The sequence below is a fragment of the Triticum aestivum genome, chromosome 5D (genome assembly GCF_018294505.1).
Source record: "Triticum aestivum cultivar Chinese Spring chromosome 5D, IWGSC CS RefSeq v2.1, whole genome shotgun sequence".
Taxonomy (NCBI): Eukaryota; Viridiplantae; Streptophyta; class Magnoliopsida; order Poales; family Poaceae; genus Triticum; species Triticum aestivum.
Window position 1 is genome coordinate 296,174,309 of NC_057808.1, and position 22,241 is coordinate 296,196,549.

At 46.9% G+C, this 22,241-nt stretch overlaps 2 protein-coding genes across 2 annotated transcripts in view; one reads left to right on the forward strand and one right to left on the reverse strand.

The window, feature by feature from the left end:
• Positions 1-15,999: 15,999 nt before the first annotated feature.
• On the reverse strand, positions 16,000-20,296 carry LOC123124712 (L-type lectin-domain containing receptor kinase IX.1-like). Its single transcript, XM_044545284.1, has 2 exons — positions 17,835-20,296; positions 16,000-16,935 (listed from the first exon to the last, which is right to left on the reverse strand). Exons 1-2 carry the CDS (start codon positions 19,217-19,219, stop codon positions 16,260-16,262), a joined length of 2,061 nt encoding a protein of 686 aa, XP_044401219.1. The 5' UTR covers positions 19,220-20,296; the 3' UTR covers positions 16,000-16,259.
• Positions 20,297-22,006: 1,710 nt separating this feature from the next.
• Positions 22,007-22,241, forward strand: part of LOC123121291 (cysteine desulfurase, mitochondrial) — a gene marked incomplete in the record, with an annotated part of 3,729 nt that continues 3,494 nt past the window's right edge. Inside the window, 1 exon segment of the mRNA XM_044541199.1 lies at positions 22,007-22,195. Within this exon segment, the coding sequence (XP_044397134.1) occupies positions 22,124-22,195 (72 nt within the window).

Consider the following 22,241-nt stretch of genomic DNA (forward strand, 5'->3'; position numbering starts at 1 on the left):
AAGCCCAAATCTTATTTTTAAGTGTCCACCATACCTACCTAGGGATTGAGCAAGATCCCTCAAGTAAGTTGTCATCGGTGCAAAAAGTCAATAAAAATTGCTTCTAAAAATGTGAGATCATTTAGTGTAAGAGAAAATTGAGCGTTGTACAAACTTGGATGACAAAGAATAAAAGCGACAGACTGCATAATAAAGGTTGTCATCTTAAGGGGCAATACAACGTGACGTTCTTTTGCACTAAGGGATTGAGCATACAAACAAATAAGCACAAGGAAACCTCTGCTTCCCTCTGCGAAGGGCCTATCTTTTACTTTTTATGTATTTATGATAACCCAGAAGTATAGGGGATCATGTGTAGCCTTTTTCGATAAATAAGAGTGTCGAACCCAACGAGGAGCTAAAGGTAGAACAAATATTCCCTCAAGTTCTATCGACCACCGATACAACTCTACGCACGCTTGACGTCTGCTTTACCAGAAACAAGTATGAAACTATTTTGTAGGTGTGATGCTAGAACTACTTTGCAAGAATAATGATAGCTTTTGTGAACAAGAAAGTTATTTGTCCCTAGGCAATCGATAACAAGTACCGGTAATCATTCTTGTAATTTATATGAGGGAGAGGCATGAGATAACATACTTTCTCTACTTGGATCATATGTGCTTATGATTGGAACTCTAGCAAGCATCCGCAACTACTAAAGATCATTAAGGTCGTGAAACCCAACCATAGCATTAAGTATCAAGTCCTCTTTACTGCCATACGCCATAACCCACCTATCCGCGTTTAAGTTTCTGTCACTCTCGCAACACTGACAATAAGCAAATCATGAACATATTGCAACAACCTACATCGGGGGGCCCTCACGTTTGCGCGAGATGGAGGGCACTGTAGGACAGCACCATAAATAAAATATACAATCATACCAACCAATATCACGATTAACCCATAGGACAAAACGGATCTACTCAAACATCATAGGATAACCATAGATCATTGGGAAATAATATATGGAGTTGAGCACCACGTTTAAGTAGAGATTACAGTGGGGGGAAGAGGTGTTACACCGCTGCATAGAGGGGGAGAAAGTTGGTGTTGACGGTAGCAAGATTGTTGATGTAGATCGTCGTCCTGATCGTTACCCCCGGTGGCACTCCGGCGCCACTGGAAGCGAGGGGGAGAGAGCCCCCCTACTTCTTCTTCATCCTTGGCCTCCCCCTAGATGGGGAGGAGAGTTCCCCTATGGTCCTTGGTCTCCATGGCGGCGGAGTGGTGGGAGCCCCTCCGAGATTGGATCTCCCTCTCTATTCTCTTTTGTTTCGCATTCCCCAAATCTGGCCGAAAACCGTTTCTTATATTCCCGGAGATCCGTAACTCCGATTGCGCTGAGATTTTAACACGATTTTTTTCCGGATATAAGCTTCCTTGCGACCGAAGTACAGCTCCAACCGACGTACGAGGTGGGTACAACCCACCACCGCGCGCCAGGCTCCTGGCCCGTGCGCTGGTGTATCGTGCCCTGTGTGGGCCTCCTTTTGCGGTGATTCCAACTCCCAAAACTCACAAATATTCCAAAATAAATCTCTGTATTTTTTATTGCATTTGGACTTCGTTTGATATGGATACTCTACGATACAAAAAACATGCAGAAAACAGGAACTGGGCTCTGGATCAATAGGTTAGTCCAATAAATCATATAAAAAGTTGCCAAATGTATGTGAAAGTGGTATAATATTGGCATGAAACAATCAAAAATTATATATACGACGGAGACGTATCAGCATCCCCAAGCTTAATTCCTGCTCGTCCTCGAGCAGGTAAATGATAAAAAAAGATAATTTTTGATGTGGAATGCTACCTAGCATAAACTTGATCATATATCTAATCATGGCATGAATATTAAGACATAAGTGATTCAAAGCAATAGTCTATAATTTGACATAAAGACATCAATACTCAGGCATCCCAACAAACAATCATGTCTTTCAAAATATCAATGCTAAAGAAAGCTATCCCTACAAAATCATATAGCCTTGTCATGCTCTGTCTTCTTAACACAAAGTATTTATCATACACAACCCCGATGACAAGTCGAGCAATTGGTTCATACTTTTTAACGCGCTTCAGCTTTTTCAACTCTCACGCAATACATGAGCGCAAGCCATGGATATAGCACTATGGGTGGAATAGAGTATAATGATAGGGGTAAATATAGAGAAGACAAAAAGTAGAAAGTCTCACATCGACGCGGCTAACCAACGTGCTATGGAGATGCCCATCAATTGATATCAACGTGAGGAGTAGGGATTGCCATGCAACGAATGCACTAAGAGCTATAAGTGTATGAAAGCTCAATATGAAAACTAAGTGGGTGTGCATCTAATCCTATAATGAAAAATTCCCACTAGTATATGAAAGTGACAACATAGGAGACTCTCCATATGGAAAACATGGTGCTACTAAAGCACAAGTGTGGTAAAGGATACTAACAATGCCCCTTCTCTCTTTCTTTTTTTTCTTTTTTTTCTTTTTATATTTTTCTCTCTCATTGTCCGGAGCCTCATCCCGACTTGTGGGGGAATCACAGTCTCCATCATCCTTTCCTCACTGGGGCACTGCTCTAAAAATGAATAATTATGATCATCACACTTCTTTTTACTTATAACTCAAAAGAAATAAAAATTACAACTCGATACCTATGACAAAATATGACTCTATATGAATGCCTCTGGCAATGAATCTAGCGTAACATATATGAAAAATGATGAACGGTGGCTGAGCCACAACTACTATGTCAGCTATATGATCATGCAAAGCAATATGATAATGAATGCTCAAGTCATCAAACGGAAGCGGTGGAAGTTGCATGGCAATATATCTTGGAATGGCCATGGAAAAGCCATAATAGGTAGGTATGGTGGCTGTTTTGAGGAAGATATAATAAGCGTATGTGTGATAGAGCCTATCATATCACGGGGTTTGGATGCACCTGCGAAGTTTGCACCACGTCTCGAGGTGAGAAAGGGCAATGCACGGTACCGTAGAGGCTAGCAAATTGCGGAAAGGTAAGAGTGCGTATAATCCATGGACTCACATTAGTCACAAAGAACTCATTTACTTATTGCAAAAGTTTATTAGCCCTCGAAGCAAAGTACTACTACACATGCCCCTAGGGGGATAGATTGGTAGGAAAAGACCATCGCTCTTCCCCGACCGCCACTCATAAGGAAGACAATCAATAATAAATCATGCTCCAACATCATATCATAACGAGAGACTATACGTGCATGCTTCAGGAATCACAAACCTTAACACCAATATTCTTACTAACCACAGCCATTTACTAGTACCTCCCACATATTTCATCTCTATATCACAAAACTATTGCAAGGAATCAAGCATATCATATTCAGTGATCCATAAGTTTTATGTAGGATTTTATGACTAACCATGCAATTGACCAATTCCTGTTGACTCTCTAAATAGATATAAGTGAAGCATGAGAGTTTAATTCTTTCTATAAAAGATCATGCTCTAATAAATATAAGTGAAGAAAAAGAGCATTCTACAAATAACGGTTTTCTATGTGAAGAGAAACAGGCAATCCAAACTTCAAATGATATAAGTGAAGCACATGAAGCATTCTATAAAGCCACACTCAAAAGATATAAGTGAAGTGCAATGAGCATTCTATAAATCAAGCATGGACTATCTCATACCAGCATGGTGCATAAAAGAAAAATGAAAACTAAAATCAAAAGACGCTCCAAGATTTGCACATATCACATGAACGAAACGATACCGAAAACATACCGATACTTGTTGAAGAAAGATGGGATGCCTTCCGGGGCATCCCCAAGCTTAGACTCTTGAGTCTCCTTGAATATTTACTTGGGGTGCCTTGGGCATCCCCAAGCTTGAGGTCTTGCCTCTCCTCCTTCTCCTCACATCGAGACCTCCTCGATCTTTGATCACTTCATCCACACAAAACTCAACAGAACGTTCGGTAAGATCCGTTAGTATAATAAAGAAAATCACTACTCTAAGTACTGTTGAAAACCAGTTCATATTTTGTTTTTGCATTGTATATACTGTAATATAACTTTTTCATGGCTTAATCCACTGATAGAAATCAATAGTTTCATCAAAACAAGCAAAACAATGCATCAAAAACAGAATCTGTCTTAAACAGGACAGTCTGTAGTAATCTGAACATTAACCATACTTATGGTACTCCAAAAATTCTGAAACAATTAGGAAAAATAAACAATTTGTATAGAAAGACAGTGCAAAAAATTTCAGAACCATTTGACATTCCAGTAAGAAATGTAAAATCGTGCACTACAGCCAAAGTTTCTGTTTTGCACCGCACAAACCAACAAGCAATGTAAACATCCTAAAGGCAAATCTTGGCACAATATTTTTATAATACAATGGAATTGTACAAGGGTATAATTATTTTTGTTGAAAAGTTTATGTAATTAAGATTCACAAAGTTTCCATGGGCATGAACAAAGTTCAAGGACGTCCCCCACTTTCACAATGCTCGTCTATCTCACTTTCACTTTTCTTTTTGTGAAGTTGTAAGTTCCCCTCTATATTTTTTTGTTTTTAAACTATATAAAAGCACTCAACAGAAATAAATGACTCTCTAAAACTTCCGGTTTGTCTCCCTGACAGCGCTTTCTCTAAAGCCATTAAGCTAGGCATAAAGTGCTCAAGTAATGAATCCACCCGGATCCCAAGGTATATCAAAGCCAAATTGAATTAGTAATGATTTGGCATTTAGTAGTGAGCACAAAGCAACATATATCATGCAATGACGAAGTCTAACTCTCTTCCTATGCATCGGGATGTCATACAAGAACAATTCATGCACATCAAGTAAAGGCCAATACATAGCATAAGCAGTTTCTTGCAATTTTTTCGTGTTGGAAACATAAAGAGGCGGACATGTAGTTCCTCTCTCATAATAATTGCAAGTAGGAGCAGCAAGCACATGCATATTATATTCATCAAAATCATCATGTGCAACGGTAAAAGTCAACCCATCAATACAATCCTTAACAAGAGCAAACTTCTCTGATATAGTGTAGTTGGGAGAATTCAAAAAGATAATAGGACTAACATGTGTGGGTGCAATAGCAACAATTTCATTCTTAATATAAGGAACCATAGAAATTTCAACTCCATAAGCATAATTCATATTGGCATCTTGGCCACAAGCATAGCAAGCATCAAGTTCATCAAAAAGGGATATTTCAAATGAATCAACGGGATCATAGCAATTATCATAGCATTCATCCTTCGGTAAGAACGAAGGGAAATTAAACAATGCATGAGTTGAAGAGTTACTATCATTAGAAGGTGAGAATGAGTGATCAATTCGTTCTTCCTCCTTTTGTTCTTCGCTCTCCTCATCATCTTTTTCATCCAATGAGCTCACAATTTCATCAATTCCTTCTTCCATAGACTCCTGCAAAATATTAGTCCCTTCTTGTACAGCGGAGGCTTTCTCAATAAATTCATCAATATTGAAATTGTATTTATAATTATCATAGCAATATTTAAGGATGGCAAAAAATTTAGGTCTATAAACATCATCATCAAAAGCTTCATACTTTTCAAACAAGGATTCAATTTCATAAGCACCCTTAAAAGCAACAAATTCTTCTATTCGTTCCACATCATAGTAATCATATATACCATTAGCATAAGAAGCCAAGGTTTCATTATCATTAAATTCACATGAAAAGGGAAGATGTGGAGCATTCATCCTAGAGCAACAAGTATAATCATATCTCCGACATAAATCCCAAGCATACCAATGCAACATATGAATTTGATCCCATAAAAGTTTTCCCTTTTGAGTCAAGCGATAATCCCTAAAGTATTCACGTTGATCCAACGTTACTCCCATTATCAAGTTGAATGGGGTTTGCTCAGGATTATCAAAGTAGTGCATAATATCTTTCACATATCGAGCATCGAGGGTTTCAGGTGGTTCCCCATCTCCATGAGTAGCAAGTACCACTATTTTTTGTGTGTTTCGTGTTCCATATCCATAACTAAAGATAGAGAACAACTTAGAATAGAAAATAAGAATTACTTAGTGATAAAGCAAACAAGCACACACGAGAATATTCACCCCACGCTATTGCTCCCCGGCAACGGCGCCAGAAAAAGGTCTTGATAACCTAGCCTTTTTCGATAAATAAGAGTGTCGAACCCAACGAGGAGCTAAAGGTAGAACAAATATTCCCTCAAGTTCTATCGACCACCGATACAACTCTACGCACGCTTGACGTCTGCTTTACCGGAAACAAGTATGAAACTATTTTGTAGGTGTGATGCTAGAACTACTTTGCAAGAATAAAACTACGAATAAATTGCAAGGTAATAAAAGTGAATAGCTTTTGTGAACAAGAAAGTTATTTGTCCCTAGGCAATCGATAACAAGTACCGGTAATCATTCTTCTAATTTTATATGAGGGAGAGGCATGAGCTAACATACTTTCTCTACTTGGATCATATGCACTTATGATTGGAACTCTAGCAAGCATCCGCAACTATTAAAGATCATTAAGGTCATGAAAACCAACCATAGTATTAAGTATCAAGTCCTCTTTACTCCCATACGCCATAACTCACCTATCCGCGTTTAAGTTTCTGTCACTCTCGCAACACTGACAATAAGCAAATCATGAACATATTGCAACACCCTATAGCGGGGGGCCCTCACGTTTGCGCGAGACGGAGGGCACCGTAGGACAGCACCATAAATAAAATATACAATCATACCAACCAAGATCACGATTAACCCATAGGACAAAACGGATCTACTCAAACATCATAGGATAACCATAGATCATTGGGAAACAATATATGGAGTTGAGCACCATGTTTAAGTAGAGATTACAGTGGGGGGAAGAGGTGTTACACCGCTGCATAGAGGGGGAGAAAGTTGGTGTTGACGGTAGCAAGATTGTTGATGTAGATCGCCGTCCCGATCGTTGCCCCCGGTGGCACTCCGGCGCCACCGGAAGCGAGGGGGAGAGAGCCCCCCTACTTCTTCTTCTTCCTTGGCCTCCCCCCTAGATGGGAGGAGAGTTCCCCCTCTGGTCCTTGGTCTCGATGGCGGCGGAGGGGCGGGATCCCCTCCGAGATTGGATCTCCCTCTCTGTTCTCTTCTATTTCGCGTTCCCCAGATCTGGCCGAAAACCATTTCTTATATTCACGGAGATCCGTAACTCCGATTGCGTTGAGATTTTAACACGATTTTTTCTGGATATAAGCTTCCTTGCGCCCGAAGTACAGCTCCAACCAACGTATGAGGTGGGTACAACCCAACACCCCGCGCCAGGCTCCTTGCCCGTGCACTGGTGTATCGTGGCCTGTGTGGGCCTCCGTTTGCGGTGATTCCAACTCCCAAAAATCACAAATATTCCAAAATACATCTCCATATTTTTTTGTTGCATTTGGACTTTGTTTGATATGGATACTCTGCGATACAAAAAACATGCAGAAAACAGGAACTGGCACTAGGCTATGGATCAATAGGTTAGTCCAATAAATCATATAAAAAGTTGCCAAAAGTATGTGAAAGTGGTATAATATTGGCATGAAACAATCAAAAATTATAGAGACGATGGAGACGTATCAATTTACTTTTATGCAAAGAGTCAAAGTTTTTCTCCTATTCCCTTTTATTTTTCTCCTTTGGCAAGCATCATGTGGCGAGGAAAGATCTAGGCACATATGTCCAATTGAATATAGATAGCATAAGTTATTATTGTTCACATTACCCTTGAGGTGAATATGTTTGGAGGCGAAACTATAAGTCCCTATCTTTCTATGTGTCCTGTTGAAACGTTTTACTCATGTGTACGCGGTGAGTGTTAGCAATCATAGAAGACTATATGATGGTTGAGTATGTGGACTTGCCTAAAGGCTCCGAACGTGACCCTTCCCGAAAAGATGATGAATTGTAGTTGCAAAGTTGACTGAGAACATAGTTTGTTGGTTTCTAATAGAGTTTTTGCTTTGTACTTCGATTGTGTGATGAACTATTACTTATTCATGAGAATTATATGATAAAAGTCCTAAGTTTAAATTTGTTGCTATTATAATAATCAACATGATGCTTCTATGTATGTATTTTGTTTTTATCGACACCTCTCTCTCAAAGCGTGTGGACATGTTTTTCGATTTCGGTTTTCGCTTGAGGACAAGCGAGGTCTAAGCTTGGGGAGTTGATACGTCCATTTTGCATCATGTTTTCTTACCGTTATTTATAATGTTTTTATCCATAATAATGCTTTTTGGAGTAATTCTAATGCCTTTTCTCTCATAATTTGCAAGGTATACACCAAGGGGGAGAATTTGGGCAGCTGGAAATCTGGACCTGGAAAAGCTACGTCATGCCACCTATTCTGCACAACTCCAAACAAGATGAAACTTTAGGAAGATTTTTTATGGAATATTTAAGAATTATTGGAGCAAATAACTACCAGAGGGGGCCCACCAGGTGGGCACAACCCACCTGGGTGTGCCAGGGAGCCCAGGCGCGCCCTGGTGGGTTGTGCCCTCCTCGGCCCACCTCCACTGCCCATCTTCTGGTATATTAGTCATTTTGACCTAGAAAAAATAAGGGAGAGGACTTTCGGGATGGAGCGCCGCCGTCTCGAGGCGGAACTTGGGCAGGAGCACTTTTGCCCTCCGGCGGAGCGATTCCGCCAGGGGAACTTCCCTCCCGGAGGGCCAAATCATCGTCATCATCATCACCAAGAACTCTCCCATCTTGGGGAGGGCAATCTCCATCAACATCTTCAACAGCACCATCTCATCTCAAACCCTAGTTCATCTCTTGTGTTCAATCTTGTTACCGGAACTATAGATTGGTACTTGTGGGTGACTAGTAGTGTTGATTACATCTTGTAGTTGATTACTATATGGTTTATTTGGTGGAAGATTATATGTTCAGATCCATTATGCTATTTAATACCCCACTGATCATGAGCATGTTTATCATTTGTGAGTAATTACTTTTGTTCTTGAGGTCACGGGAGAAATCATGTTGCAAGTAATCATGTGAACTTGATATGTGTTCGATATTTTGATAGTATCTATGTTGTGATTCCCTTAGTGGTGTCATGTGAATGTCGACTACATGACACTTCACCATATTTGGGCCTAAGGGAATGCATTGTGGAGTAGCAATTAGATGATGGGTTGCGAGAGTGACAGAAGCTTAAACCCCAGTTTATGTGCTATTCCGTAAGGGACCGATTGGATTCAAAAGTTTAATGCTATGGTTAGAATTTATTCTTAATAATTTTCTCGTAGTTGCGGATGCTTGCAGGAGGGTTAATCATAAGTAGGAGGTTTGTTCAAGTAAGAACAGCACCTAAGCACCGGTCCACCCACATATCAAATTATCAAAGTAGCGAACACAAATCGAACCAACATGATGAAAGTGACTAGATGAAATTCTCGTGTACCCTCAAGAACACTTTGCTTATCATAAGAGACCGTTTTAGCCTGTCCTTTGCCTCAAAAGGATTGGGCTACCTTGCTGCACTTTTGCTACTACTATCGTTACTTGCTCGTTACAAATTATCTTGCTATCAAACTACTCCACCACTTACAATTTCAGCACTTGCAGACATTACCTTACTGAAAACTACTTGTCATTTCCTTTTGCTCCTCGTTGGGTTCGACACTCTTACTTATCGAAAAGAGCTACAATTGATCCCCTATACTTGTGGGTCATCAGCTCGCCACTCTCAGATCGCCTGCGTCAACCCCCATGCTGCTACATCTACAAGGACCCATCCCACCCCGCTCTGCTATGCCCGGACAAGCCTATCGATGAGGAATTGATGATGTACGGCCACGGGATCGAGGGGTTGGGGTTCTTCCACATCGAGGTCCCTGACATTCGTACCCCACCCCCTCCCTCCAGGAGATCGTCACGGTGGTGGATGGAGTGGCCTCCATCGAGATGATTGAGGCCAAGCTCAACCACCTCTACCGCCGCCAATGGGATTGGCAGGTTACTCCCAGCCACGGCTACACCACGCGCAGTGACCAGATCACCCTCGCCCTCAACAAGCTCGTCGTCGACATCACCGAGCCGATCCTCGACCCCAAGGCGGTCGCGGTCCTCGACATGGCCTGGATCCTTGTTGTCGGGCTTCCTGACATTGCCCGGTCCGAGCGTGTTATCCGCAACATGTCTCAGATTCTCGGCAAGGTGGTGGTGGTCGACGAGCTGTCCCTTTGCAAGGAGGAAGAGGTCCGGGTCAAAGTCAAGTGCCTCGACTCCTCCAAGCTGCATGCCATAGTTAGAGTCTTCTTCAACGACCAGGGCTTCGACCTCTGCATCGCTCCCGAGCCGCCCAACCATGTGAGTCGACTGCGCTACCTCGACGGCGGCCCCTCCGGGCCCCACGACAACTACCGCGGCAGCCACCACCCCCACTCGCACCGCTCCAATGAGGAGGGGTCGGATGACAGCCCCTCCCGCTCCCCCTCGCCGGCTCCTTCGGCTCCGTCATCGAGCCGGTGTGGTCGGCAAGCCAGGCTCGCTGAGCTGCCCCTCTCCGCCCCGCCGGCCCAGGCCTCGGAGGGGAGTGACGCCTCTAGCGTCGGCCTGATTGTCGTCCCCGCTTCCTCGCCACGCTCCCCTGCAGACCTCTCCTCCGTCGAGCCAGGCCTGGGAGATGAGTTGGTTCCCTCCTCAGCCTCGCCAGGACCCATCGCGGGCAGCTCCTCTCCGGCCTCCCTCCCCAATGCGTCGCTTGGAGCTGCCGCGGCCCCCCCTCCGAGCTCGCTCCCTACTGCGACGGTCCCCGCGGGTGCCATCCCACCTCCGGCAGCGGGCCCTCCTCCGTCTCCGCTGCCAGTGGTGGCCCTGGTGCCTCCCACCTCCGACCCTGCGCCGCCTTCTCTGACCCCGGCTCCTCGGCTCCTCGACTGTCCTGGGCTAGCGCTCCAGCTCGCCCCCGCGACGAACCCCGACGCGGATGGGGAGACCCAGGTGACCACCCCGGTGGCCTCCCAGCTCCCCCCCCCCCTCTGTGGTTTGTTGCCTACTCCCGTCGCGGCCGATCTTCCTCCTCCCCGGTGACGGCCTCCCGCCGTACCGTACCGTGCGGCACGGCGCTGCCCGGCCGGACGGCAGCCCGGCTCTGTCCATCCCCGAGCGGGGGAGCTCTGGGATGCTACCCGGAATCTGGAGCCAGGTACCCCTGCCGTTCCCCCCACTGCTGCTACTTGCTCGTTTTCTGCACTCGAGTCAGTTTTGCTTGGTCACCTTGCGAAGGTTGCGACAGACTCCGTGATCATCTTCAGGGGGGAGGATGCTCCCCCCTTAGTCCAGATCGCGGCCATCTAGGCTCGCGAGATTCTTGATGGTAGATTGGCGGAAGCCCGCGCGGTTCTGCTCTCCCCTCCCGCTCCCCCAGCCTCGTAGAGCCGGTGGCCGCCTTCCGTTGGAGGCGGCAGAGCTTCGTGGCCGCACACGTTCTCAGACAGCCGCTCTCCACGCCCAAAGTGTGTCTCGTGTTCTGGGGTCAAGCAGCCCCCCAATGGCTCCTTAATGCGTGCCCTTTTCTAGAACATCCGAGGCTTCGGCCATGATGGCCGACTCCGCCAACTCCTCGAATACATGCAAGATGAACACATTGACATAGTCGCCATCCAGGAAACCATGCGTTGTGAATTCTGTCTGCCGAAGCTCGATCGGCTGAGCTCCCACCTCTTTGCTAGGCATTGGCTCCCTTCTAGTGGGATTGTCGGCCATTCGGGTGGCATCCTATTAGGTGTGAAGGATGCCACCTTCGAGGTGGGTAGTATGGACAGGGGCCAGTTCTTTGTTAGCATGGAGCTTTATGAACGGGCCCTTAAATTTCAAGTGGGAGGTTATCATCGTCTACGACCTGGCAGACCATAGTAGGTCTGCCTCCTTCCTCGAGGAGCTCCTCCAGAAGGTTTTGGCCGCCACCCTACCGGTGGTTGTCGGGGGCGATTTTAACCTCCTCCGATTCGCGGAAGACAAGAGAAATGCACATGTCAACTTTGCATGGATGCAAATGTTTAATGATTGCATTGCTGATCTTGGTCTTCACGAGATAGATAGGATTTGTGCCAGGTTTACCTGGACCAATCGCCAGGCATCCCCGACCCAGTCCGTCCTGGACCGGGTCCTAGTCTCCCTAGAATGGGACCTCTGCTGCCCCCTGGCTTCCCTCCGGGATATCACCCGGATTGGCTCCGACCACGTCCCCCTCCTCCTATCCTCCGCCGACGAGCGCCCTCCGATTCCCCCTCGCTTCCGGTTCGAGACATTTTGGCTGTCCCAAACCGGCTTTATTTAGGCCGTCGATGCTCGCTGGGTGGAGGCTCGTGCCCACCCCACCCCCGTCCTCCCTCGGCTATTGATTCGTGGCATTTTTGCACCAAACGTGGCCGGTAGTTCATGAAGGGGTGGGGCGCCAACATTGGCCGCGATCTCCGCGAGCGCAAGAAGGCCCTATTGACGGCCATTCAGGCCCTTGACCTCCGGGCTGACGCGACCGGCCTCTCCCATGATGAGTGGCTCTCCCGATACGACTTGGGAGATCAACTCTCCGTCATTTACACTGATGAGGAGGCTTATTGGCATCTGCGTGGCTCCCAGAAATGGGTTTTGAAGGGCGACGCGAACACGGCCTACTTTCAGGCCATTGCTAACGGTCGCCGTAGACGCAACACCATCCCTCTTCTCTGGGATGGCTTGACGCTCTTGCAGACCCCTTGTGACATTCGGTCTCACGTCGACGGGTTCTACAAGAACCTCTTCTCCTCCTCTCCTAGGAGCGGGCTGTCTCTAGCCCCTGACTATTGGGCCGGCCCCAGTAGGTTTCCGCTGAGGAGAATGCGGCCCTTACGGCCCCATTCTCCGAGGGCGAGGTTTGGGCGGCCATTAGAGGCATGAATCCTACCTCGGCCCTGGGCCCCGACGGTCTTCCGGTGAAATTCTTCCAGACCTTCTGGAATGTGATTAAACCTGAGATCATGGCCATCTTCGACGAGTTCTATGTAGGGTCCATTGACCTCGGTCGCCTCAACTATGGGATCATTTCGCTCATCCCTAAAGTGCCCGGGGCGTCCGACATCCGCCAGTTCCGTCCGATCATGGTGATTAATGTGATCTTCCGGATCCTGGCGAAAGGGTACGCCAATAGGGTGACCCTGCTGGCGGATCGCATTATCCACCCCAACCAGTCCGCCTTCATTCAAGGGTGTTTTATCCTGGATGGAGTGCTAGTCCTCCACGAAGTCCTCCATGAGGTCCGCTCTAAGCACCTCAAGGCGGTCTTCCTGAAGATCGATTTCCATAAGGCTTACGATACTGTCAGCTGGTCCTTCCTTCGGGAAGTTTTGCTCCGGAAGGGCTTCGACGAACGTTGGATCACCCGCGTGATGCAGATGGTCTCCTGCGGTCGCACCGCCGTGAACATCAATTGGGGAGATTGGTCCTTACTCCCCCACCCTTTGTGGGGTTAGACAAGGCGACCCCTTCTCCCCATTCTTGTTCAACATGTTGGTGGACGCGCTTGCCGCTATCCTGGACAAGGCAAAGGCGGCGGCCCATATTCGTGGGATCACTCCCCACCTGGCCGGTGGCTCTGGGATCTCCCTTCTCCAGTATGCCGACGACACCATCATTATGGTGGAAGGCTCGAAGGGGGACATCTCTAATCTGAAGTTCCTCCTCCTCTGCTTCCAACAAATGTCTGGCCTCAAGATCAACTTCGACAAGAGCGATATGATGGTGATGGGCTATTCTCCGAATGAATGCCTGGGCATTGCCAACCGACTTAACTGCCGCTTGGGCTCCTTCCCCACGACCTACTTGGGGACGCCCATTAGTGATTCTCAGCTCACCGTCGCCGACTTGCGTCTGACCGTGGCCAAGCTGCAGACGCGCATTGAACCTTGGCAGGGTAGGTGGTTGTCGAAGGCGGCCCGGACGATTCTCATCAACTCCTCCCTATCCAGCGTCCTCTTGTTCCTCATGAGCTTCTATAGCCTGCACGAGACTCTGCATCATAAGATCACCAGAGTCCAGTCTCCTTTCTACTGGGTGGGTGACAACAATAAGCAGAAATACCATATAGTTAGCTGGCCCGACATCTGCAAGCCGAGGGAACAAGGAGGCCTCGGGATCATGTGCTCTAGGTGCATGAACATCGCCCTCTTATCCCGCTGGCTATGGCGCATTTCGCAAGGGCAAGGTGGGCTCTGGTTAGACATCATCCGGAACAAATACCTGTGTGGGCAACCCCTCGCCTTCTATCAGAGATCTGGCGGCTCCCAGTTCTGGCAGTCGGTCATCCAAGGTCGATCATCCAAGTACTCTCGGTTCTTCGCATTGGGACCTCCATTTCGGTTGGATCTGGGGTTGTGACTCTGTTCTTGTTTGACCGGTGGGCGGGAGACACCCCCTTCGCCGCGCGCTTCCCCGACCTCTTCTCCATCGCCGTTGACCCTTGGATCTCTGTAGAGAGGGCCCTTATTGACTTAGGGCCTCGCCTTCCAGAGGCCATTTGGGCCTCCGGATTCTGCCACCTGGCATGAGTTGCTCGACTGCGTTGCCCTCCACGAACCTGTGGTGGACGCTGGCCCGGATCTGGTCCGGTGGCGCCTAGAGCCGTCAGTCCAATTCTCCACCAAGTCCCTCTACCGGGCCATTGCCCCTTCCTCCGCCCCCCTCCCCTTACTGCGGTTTGGTCCATCCGCCTGCCTCTGAAGATTCGGATCTTCATGTGGCAATGGATTCGCGGGCGGACCCCGTCTGGGGTGGAGGTTCACAAGCGCAATGGCCCTGGTAGTGGCCTTTGCCCGCTCTGTGGTGTCCCCGAAGACTCGAATACATCTTCTTCTCTTGTGTGTCCGCTCAATTTATTTGGAGTTGCTTCAGAGAGGTGGTTGGTGGCAGTTGGTGCCACACCAATTTCTCCGACCTGTTCGCCGAACTCCATAACTCCCCCCTGCATTCTCGCCACATTAGGTGGTTGGAGATTGGGGCCCTCGCTTGGACTCTCTGGACGATCCGCAATAGACTTGTGATTCAGCGCATTCCGCTTCGACGTGCTACTGACGCCCTCTTCAAACTGTCTGGTTACTTGCAGCTTTGGCGGCCGCTTAGCCGCCCCCAGGACCGGGACGCCATCTCTGCCTTCATCGCCGACCTCCGCTCGATGGATGTTCGTCTGTCGCCGCCGCCTCCTCCGCCACCCCCCGAGCCGGATTAGGGGTCGGGCGCGTTCTCCGGCCTCCCCCGGCCATTCTTTTTCTTTTGTTTGGGCTTGTTGAGCTGTGCCCTCAACAGAACCTTTTGTACTTATTGTCGTGAGACGTGGGTGTGTGAGTTGTGGACTAGTCCTTGTATGGTTGCTCTGTGGCAGTTTGCTTTATTTATAAAGCGGGGCGAAAGCCTTTTTCGATAAGGAGAGGCCGCGGAGGAGTGAGGGTTTGCACCTGGAAAGGTCCACGGGCTCAGGGATGGAGAGGGACGGTAGCACCACCCGTCTCCGTGGTTTCACCTATTTCCATGGCAATGGTGAGAGGTCAAGACAACTGATTTGTGGGCTCCGTTGGTCAGTGAGAGAGAAAGAGAGGGAAGGGAGAAAGGGTATGTGTCATATCTGACCCTCGCCGTGAGGTGTACATCACACAACCGAAACGATTCTCTCACTTATAATAAAGATGGCGTTGATGCTAAGCGTAAGATCTGGATCGAACAGATCTAAGAGTTATCAGTTTTCGCAGGGATTATTTAGAAATAGTTTTTCTTTTACAAAAATAATTCTAGAAATGATTTTATATCATTTAAAAATGCTAAACCACTTCTAACAATTCTGAGAAAAAACCTAAAATTCAAGCATATGAAATTGGGCTTAATAAGATTATTTCAACCCTAACTTGACTCTGGGAAATGATGAAATCTTCTAAAATCCCTTTTCTAGGTGATTAATCAAGATCTCCATCCTGCAGTCTGAAACGGAAAACATTCTAGTCACAGATTACATATGAAACCATGAGAAACTAAGTGTAATAATACTATTGGGAAGCTATGTGAATTCAATCACTCCTAGACAAAGAGAGCAGATTTTCCAACTGGGCGTGGTTTAAATGTTACACATTGATTCTGTTTCGTGTCTACCTAGAAAGCATCAACTTCACAATGAGAACCCAGTCTGGCGGTAGCATCAGTTACTCGGTTCTGCATCAGAACCAACTGCAGTGCAGCCACTGGAGGACGTCCACACCGACAGATCGGTGTAACCATGTTCCCACATGGCAAGAACAGGCTCAGCCCTGTACATCTGCGGCCGAAGCTCCGGCAGCTTGGCATCCTCGGACTGCAGGACATGCATCGCCTGTGCCATAGACGGTCGCTCGCTCCGGTCGGGGTGAGCGCACCAGAGCCCGACGACCAGCACGCGCTCCATCTGCCGCTCGTCCATCTCATCACCACCCCTCAGTCTCTTGTCCACCACTTCAAGTATAGTGTTCTTGATGTGCAGGTCCCAGACCCATCTCAGCAGCACAAAGAACTTGTCCTCTGACTCCGCCACAGGGTGTCGGCCAGACACCACCTCCAGGAGGACGATGCCGAAGCTGTAGACATCCGACCCAGTGCTCGGCCTTCTTGTGTTGACGAGCTCAGGATCGATGTATCCGGCGGTTCCCATCACGACTTTGGTTGTCTCGGACTTGGCTCCATGGTCCACGAGCCTTGCCAAGCCAAAGTCCCCCAGCTTGGTGTTGTATGATGTGTCGAGCATGATGTTGCTTGGCTTGATGTCACCGTGCACGATGCTCTGCTCCCACTCTGAATGGAGGTAGCGCAGAGCAGAGCCGAGACCAATGATGATATTGTACCTGTCAATGGAAGGTTATCGTTAGCCAAGTGAAGTACTTAATTTCAGTTGGTTCGACTTTACAATGTTGACCTGAAAATAAGCCAATATACCCCTTCATCATAATAAAAAGGCCAGTCAAATGTAACATCAGGGAAGACATAGAGTGGCAGAGAGTAATTGTTGGTAATGGACTAACGGGTCCTTACCGTCGTAGCTTAGTGCTCTGATGAATACTATTGCAATAATCTTAATACCAATTTATTGTCCTCTTGGTATCGAGGTTAAAGCTGTGTTGGTTCCTTTTTTCTTTTGCAAATGGTTCACTTTCTCTTTTGGGTTCTCACATGGTTCTGTTGGTTTTCAAGCCTAACCTAACTAGCTTGGGACGAAAATTGTGGTTGGCCCTAGGTTCCTTCTCAAGATACCAATAGGTAGAGACGTAGAATGCTATCTGTTATGTAAGCCCTATACAGAATAATCTGATGCTGAGGGCTACAGCAAAAGAACTACTCCCTCCATTCTTAAATATTTGTCTTTCTAGAGATTTCAACAAGTGGCTACATACGGAGCAAAATGAATGAATCTACACTAAAATATGTCTATATACATCCGTTTGTGGTAGTCCATTTGAAATCTCTAAAAAGACAAATATTAAGGAACGGAGGGAGTATGTGCTAAATTAGATAGCATATTCAAAGTTTAACTTGACAGTAGCATTGATATGGATAGAAACATTGATCTGCAGACTAATAAGTAGGATTATGTGCATTTTCATCACTGGACTCCAATTATCATTTTGGAAAGAATTTATGGTCTTAGACTTCAATTAGTTCTTCTATGAACTGATCAATTAATCTTAAGTACAATTATGCTTCTAAATGTAAGAAATTCCGCAAGAAACCAGATAATTCCTCGTACCTTTCAGGCCATTTTAGCAGCCTGCCTATATTATATATATGCTTGTCAAGACTTCCTTCGGATACCAGCTCATAGACAATCAAGAGCCCCTTGCAGCTGTCACACCACCCAATTAACTGGACAAGGTTCCGATGCCTGAGCCGACTTATGATCTTGATCTCAGCCTCAAACTCCTTCCTCCCTTGAACAGATGATTCAGATGAGAGCTTCTTTATCGCAACATGGCGATCCTTGTCATCAATCCGCAGGCAGCCCTGGTAAACATGGCCGAATCCACCTCTCCCTAGCTTCTTTTCTTCTGCAAAGTTGCCTGTCGCAGCAGCAAGCTCACTATAATGGTACCTCCTAGGGCCAACCCCTTTCTCGAATTCAGCCTTATCATTTTCATCTTCAAATTCACCATCGGAGGTTTGATTTGCTTTCTTCCATACTCGTTGCTTCCGTAGAAGAAAACCCATGAAAGAACACACCAACACAGAAAATATTGCAACTGAAAATGCTATTGTAGCCTGTACTTTTCCTTGTGATTTGGAGCTCACAGTTTCAGGAGGCACTGCTCCTGGTAGCAATGTCGACGAACTCTTACCTGCTAGGGTTGAGTTGAATGACCATGATAGAACCCGGTGTACCTCGATGGAGCTACCAGTAGCCGCTGAGAAGCCAATTGCCACCTCCTCTGGCAAGCATATTTTCATGTCAATACTTGTGTTGATTCGGTATGAGGTTTCACTGATCCAGAGAATAACTGACAATTTCTCTGTGCTATTCTCATAGCTGATCTCCGCGGTCATTGTAGTACCTAGTGTAAGTTTCTTATCAGGTGAGGTTGACACAACCGAAACAATGGAGTTGACATCGATACCGACATGGTTGTCATCGTCGTCCACTTGCAGGTTCCTGAAGGTGTCAAACTCGACCGCCACAATACGGTCACTACCGGTTGCATTCTTGTTGTTGCTGCCATTGAAAAGTCCGAGATTCCCACCATAGCTCCCCAGAGGGATGCCCGACGGGTAGTGCCCAAGGAAGAAGGCCATCCCATCGGCGCTGTAATCCGCGTTGACCGGCCTAATTTGGAAGGAGAAAGAAGTGTTAAAGCTGGCCACCTCGCCGGTGGCCTTGTTCCAGAGCGGCACCGGCTGCGCGTACCATACGCGACCGATGCTGTGGTTGTTGCCTTCACTGATATCGTTCATGGTCAGCTCCATGAAAGGGGCATGGAAGAAGGCATCGCCAGCGCAGGCAATATCCGCATCCGGGGTGCAGTAGGAGCCGGGATCAGAGAAGTTGAAGTTGAAGGAGAGTGAGGTAGCATAAGGAACATGGATGGAAAACAATAAGGTGCAGAAGCAAAACACCATGATTACAAAGTGGTGAGAACTCATTGCTGCTGCCACTGTTGGTGTTTGGGAGGACAACTACATTTGGTAGGAGAATTGAACAGAACGAAACCAAGCTTTTGCAATGGAGCCGGCCAGCCAAGGCCTTGTTTTCTACATGGTAGCATGGACCTTTTCAAACCACCCAAAGCTTGCAACAATGTTCCAGCTGGTCCATTTGGCAGGTTTAGAAACTGCGAAGACGTAAACTAATATCCTGATTGTGCAATGCAGCTGAGCACCCAAATAAGCCATAGACAAACTACAAACAAACAAATAAAAAATACATGGGCAGTGCAGCGTAGAGGTGGGAGAAAGTTCGCCATTTGGGAGTACTTCTTGCATTAGTGCTTAACCCCGTTTTCCCATGGACAAACGTTCGCTGGCTTGTTAATTTGCAACCAACTTTTGTTACAACCTGATGAATGAACAGAATTTTCCGACACCTTACAGGGACACAGAACATGGTGATCTCAGAAGCAAAAACTAAACATCTGTTTTAGGATTTTTTTTTAATTTCTTCAGACTACATTTACACCCAAATTTTATTCCCACCTTAACATGAAACAATTTCTCGATGCAGGTCCGGCCATGTTGAGCAAGGTCCCTTTCATATACTAGTATAGTACCACAAATATATGTTCCACCATACCGCGTCCTTGATGTGTTTATTACTGATATATAATCCCTTTCCCTCTGCTAAGTGAATCAGCAAAAAATGGCTAATTGTGGACATAAATAACGAACTTGTTTAACAGCAATAAATCCAGAAATCTCCCAGCACTTGGTACGAAGGGGAGATTGAGTATCGTCTTCTGAAGTTCATGGTTTGGCCTGTGGTTGACCTTAGCGCACCTGGCAATCAGCGACGGGAAGCGTCCGCAGGCGCTGGTTGCGCGCGGCCATGAGACCATAACCAGGCCGGGCCCGCGCCGGAGTAGAGGTCATCCCTCTCCAGCCGCCACACGACCCTCGCTTGCTTCTTACTGGCGTAGTGGCGTGCACCGGCGCCGCCGCGGCCTCACGGTAAACCATCCCACGCCGCCGCTCCTCCATGACCATCGGTGCTACTGCAGCATTGTGGTGACACCGCCTATGGGCCTTGCACACAGTTGGGCTGAGATTTTGTATCGAGTTCGATATCCGAAAATTGGTCGGCCGTCTCTGTAATATTTTCTTGAGAAAAGGCCTCGTGGGCAGCCCGACCCGGCTCGGGCCTCCATTTGCAGCCCCGGACAGAATTTGGGTTGGGGCTTAAGGGATGGATTGCTTTCCTTCAGGCCAGGCTTGTGCTTGTATATTGACTTTCGAAGGTCAGGCTTTTGCAAGGCACCCGACCCGACAAATGCCCATGTTTACCTTTTTTTAGGGTAATGCCCATGTTTACCCAGGCGCCTCTATTTTTCGCATGGCATGTTGTGATTGGAGCTTGCCTACAAAACGGGGCAACAACACACTTCCTTCGTCCTATAATATAAAATGTTTTTTGACACTGACGTTTGTTTTTTTACGGAAGACACTGATGTTTGTTGATTTCATTGGTTTGCTTCGTTTCTTTTCTCCTTTTGTTTTTTACTTATTTTATATTTTTAAATGTTTTAAATATAAATATATTTCATGAATTGCTTTATTTTTTAAATGTACTCCATGCACTAAAATTATTTTTAAAATGCAAAAAATTGTCCGTGCAGTTTTAAAAACTTTATACCATTCGAAAATATGTTCAGTCATTTAATAAATATTCATGAAATGTAAAAATCTGTTTGTGTAATTCTACTAAAATGCTCACAAGTTTATAAAGATGTTTGTTGCGAGAAGTTTATAAATATGTTCATGAATTTACTGTAAAAAAATTATGAAATGCAAAATTTAGTTTACTTAATTGTTAAAAAGCTTCATATCATTCGAAAAAGTGTTCGTGACATTTATAAAATGTTTACACACTTAAATATACGTTCGTCCTTCGTGGCGTCAAACATGGCATCGAACTGGGTCGACGATCGGTCCAGGACCATCGCATAGACGTCCGCCACCGCCGGTGCCGAATCAACAACCAACTCTACAAGATCGAGCTGGCCAAGTCCAACTGCACCACCTGTTCCCTCGTCGACAAGGGCAAAGGGCGGGCAGCGTGGGCTGGAGTCCACACCCGGCCGTTGCTGCTAGCTGGACGCAGTCGATTGTCTAAAAAAGGAAAGTGATTGTCGCACAAGCACACAACGATGACCGATCAGGGCTACCACAACCACTGGATGGACGTTCAATGCTTGAAGGATAGCAACAACATCAGCGGCGACGATGACAGACCAAGCATCAACCAAGGTGCCAACGACCTTGGAGGCCATGCCTACGAGGTCACCGTCCGGTAGCTCACTTAGCTGTTTAGGTTTAAATTTCATTCTTTGGTTGTAAGTACATCAAAATTTACAGTCTAGACACAAGCCTATCATCTTAAGATTTTTCGAAGTTAACGTAGGCATCTTTTAGTCGACGGGAACGTGTGATCATCAGAATTTAAACCTGATGGGCTGAAGATATCAGTGTCTTTCTGACCATCCACTACAGACTGTTTGAAAGATTGATGCACAGTGAAGATGCCCTAGAGTTTTTTTATTTTCTTCGAGGCAAGATGCCCTGGATAGGGTTTGCCGAGAACACGCCCACCGCAACGAAAACCTGGCCCGAACCGACAGCGAAGGGCTCATCAGGATGTGATTCGTCGGCTCGTTGCGTGCCCAATTTCCCTTAGCCCAGCCTCCACCGCCTATCCACCACCACGTCGACGCTCCCCCAACCCCAAGGCCGCAAACCCTCCCCGTCTCGTCTCCGCATAGCCATTCTCCCCAAATCGCCCCTCCGCAGAAACGGGAGCAGCGCGGCGGCACCCCTGAACCCTACCTCTCCCCACCCATGGCCCTCCCCCGCCGCCTCCTCCCCCTCTTCCTCCGCCGCGGCGGCCGCCTCCCCTCCTCCCCCGCCCCCACCCCCACCCGCGCCCTCTCCACGGCCGCCCTGCCGGCCGACGCCC

Coding starts and splice junctions, on each gene's coding strand:
- LOC123124712 (XM_044545284.1), bottom strand. CDS start 19,219: ATGAGTTCTCACCACTTTGTAATCATGGTGTTTTGCTTCTGCACCTTA. Junction 16,936..17,834: donor CTGCTAAAATGGCCTGAAAG/GTACGAGGAATT, acceptor TTCCATTGACAG/GTACAATATCATCATTGGTC.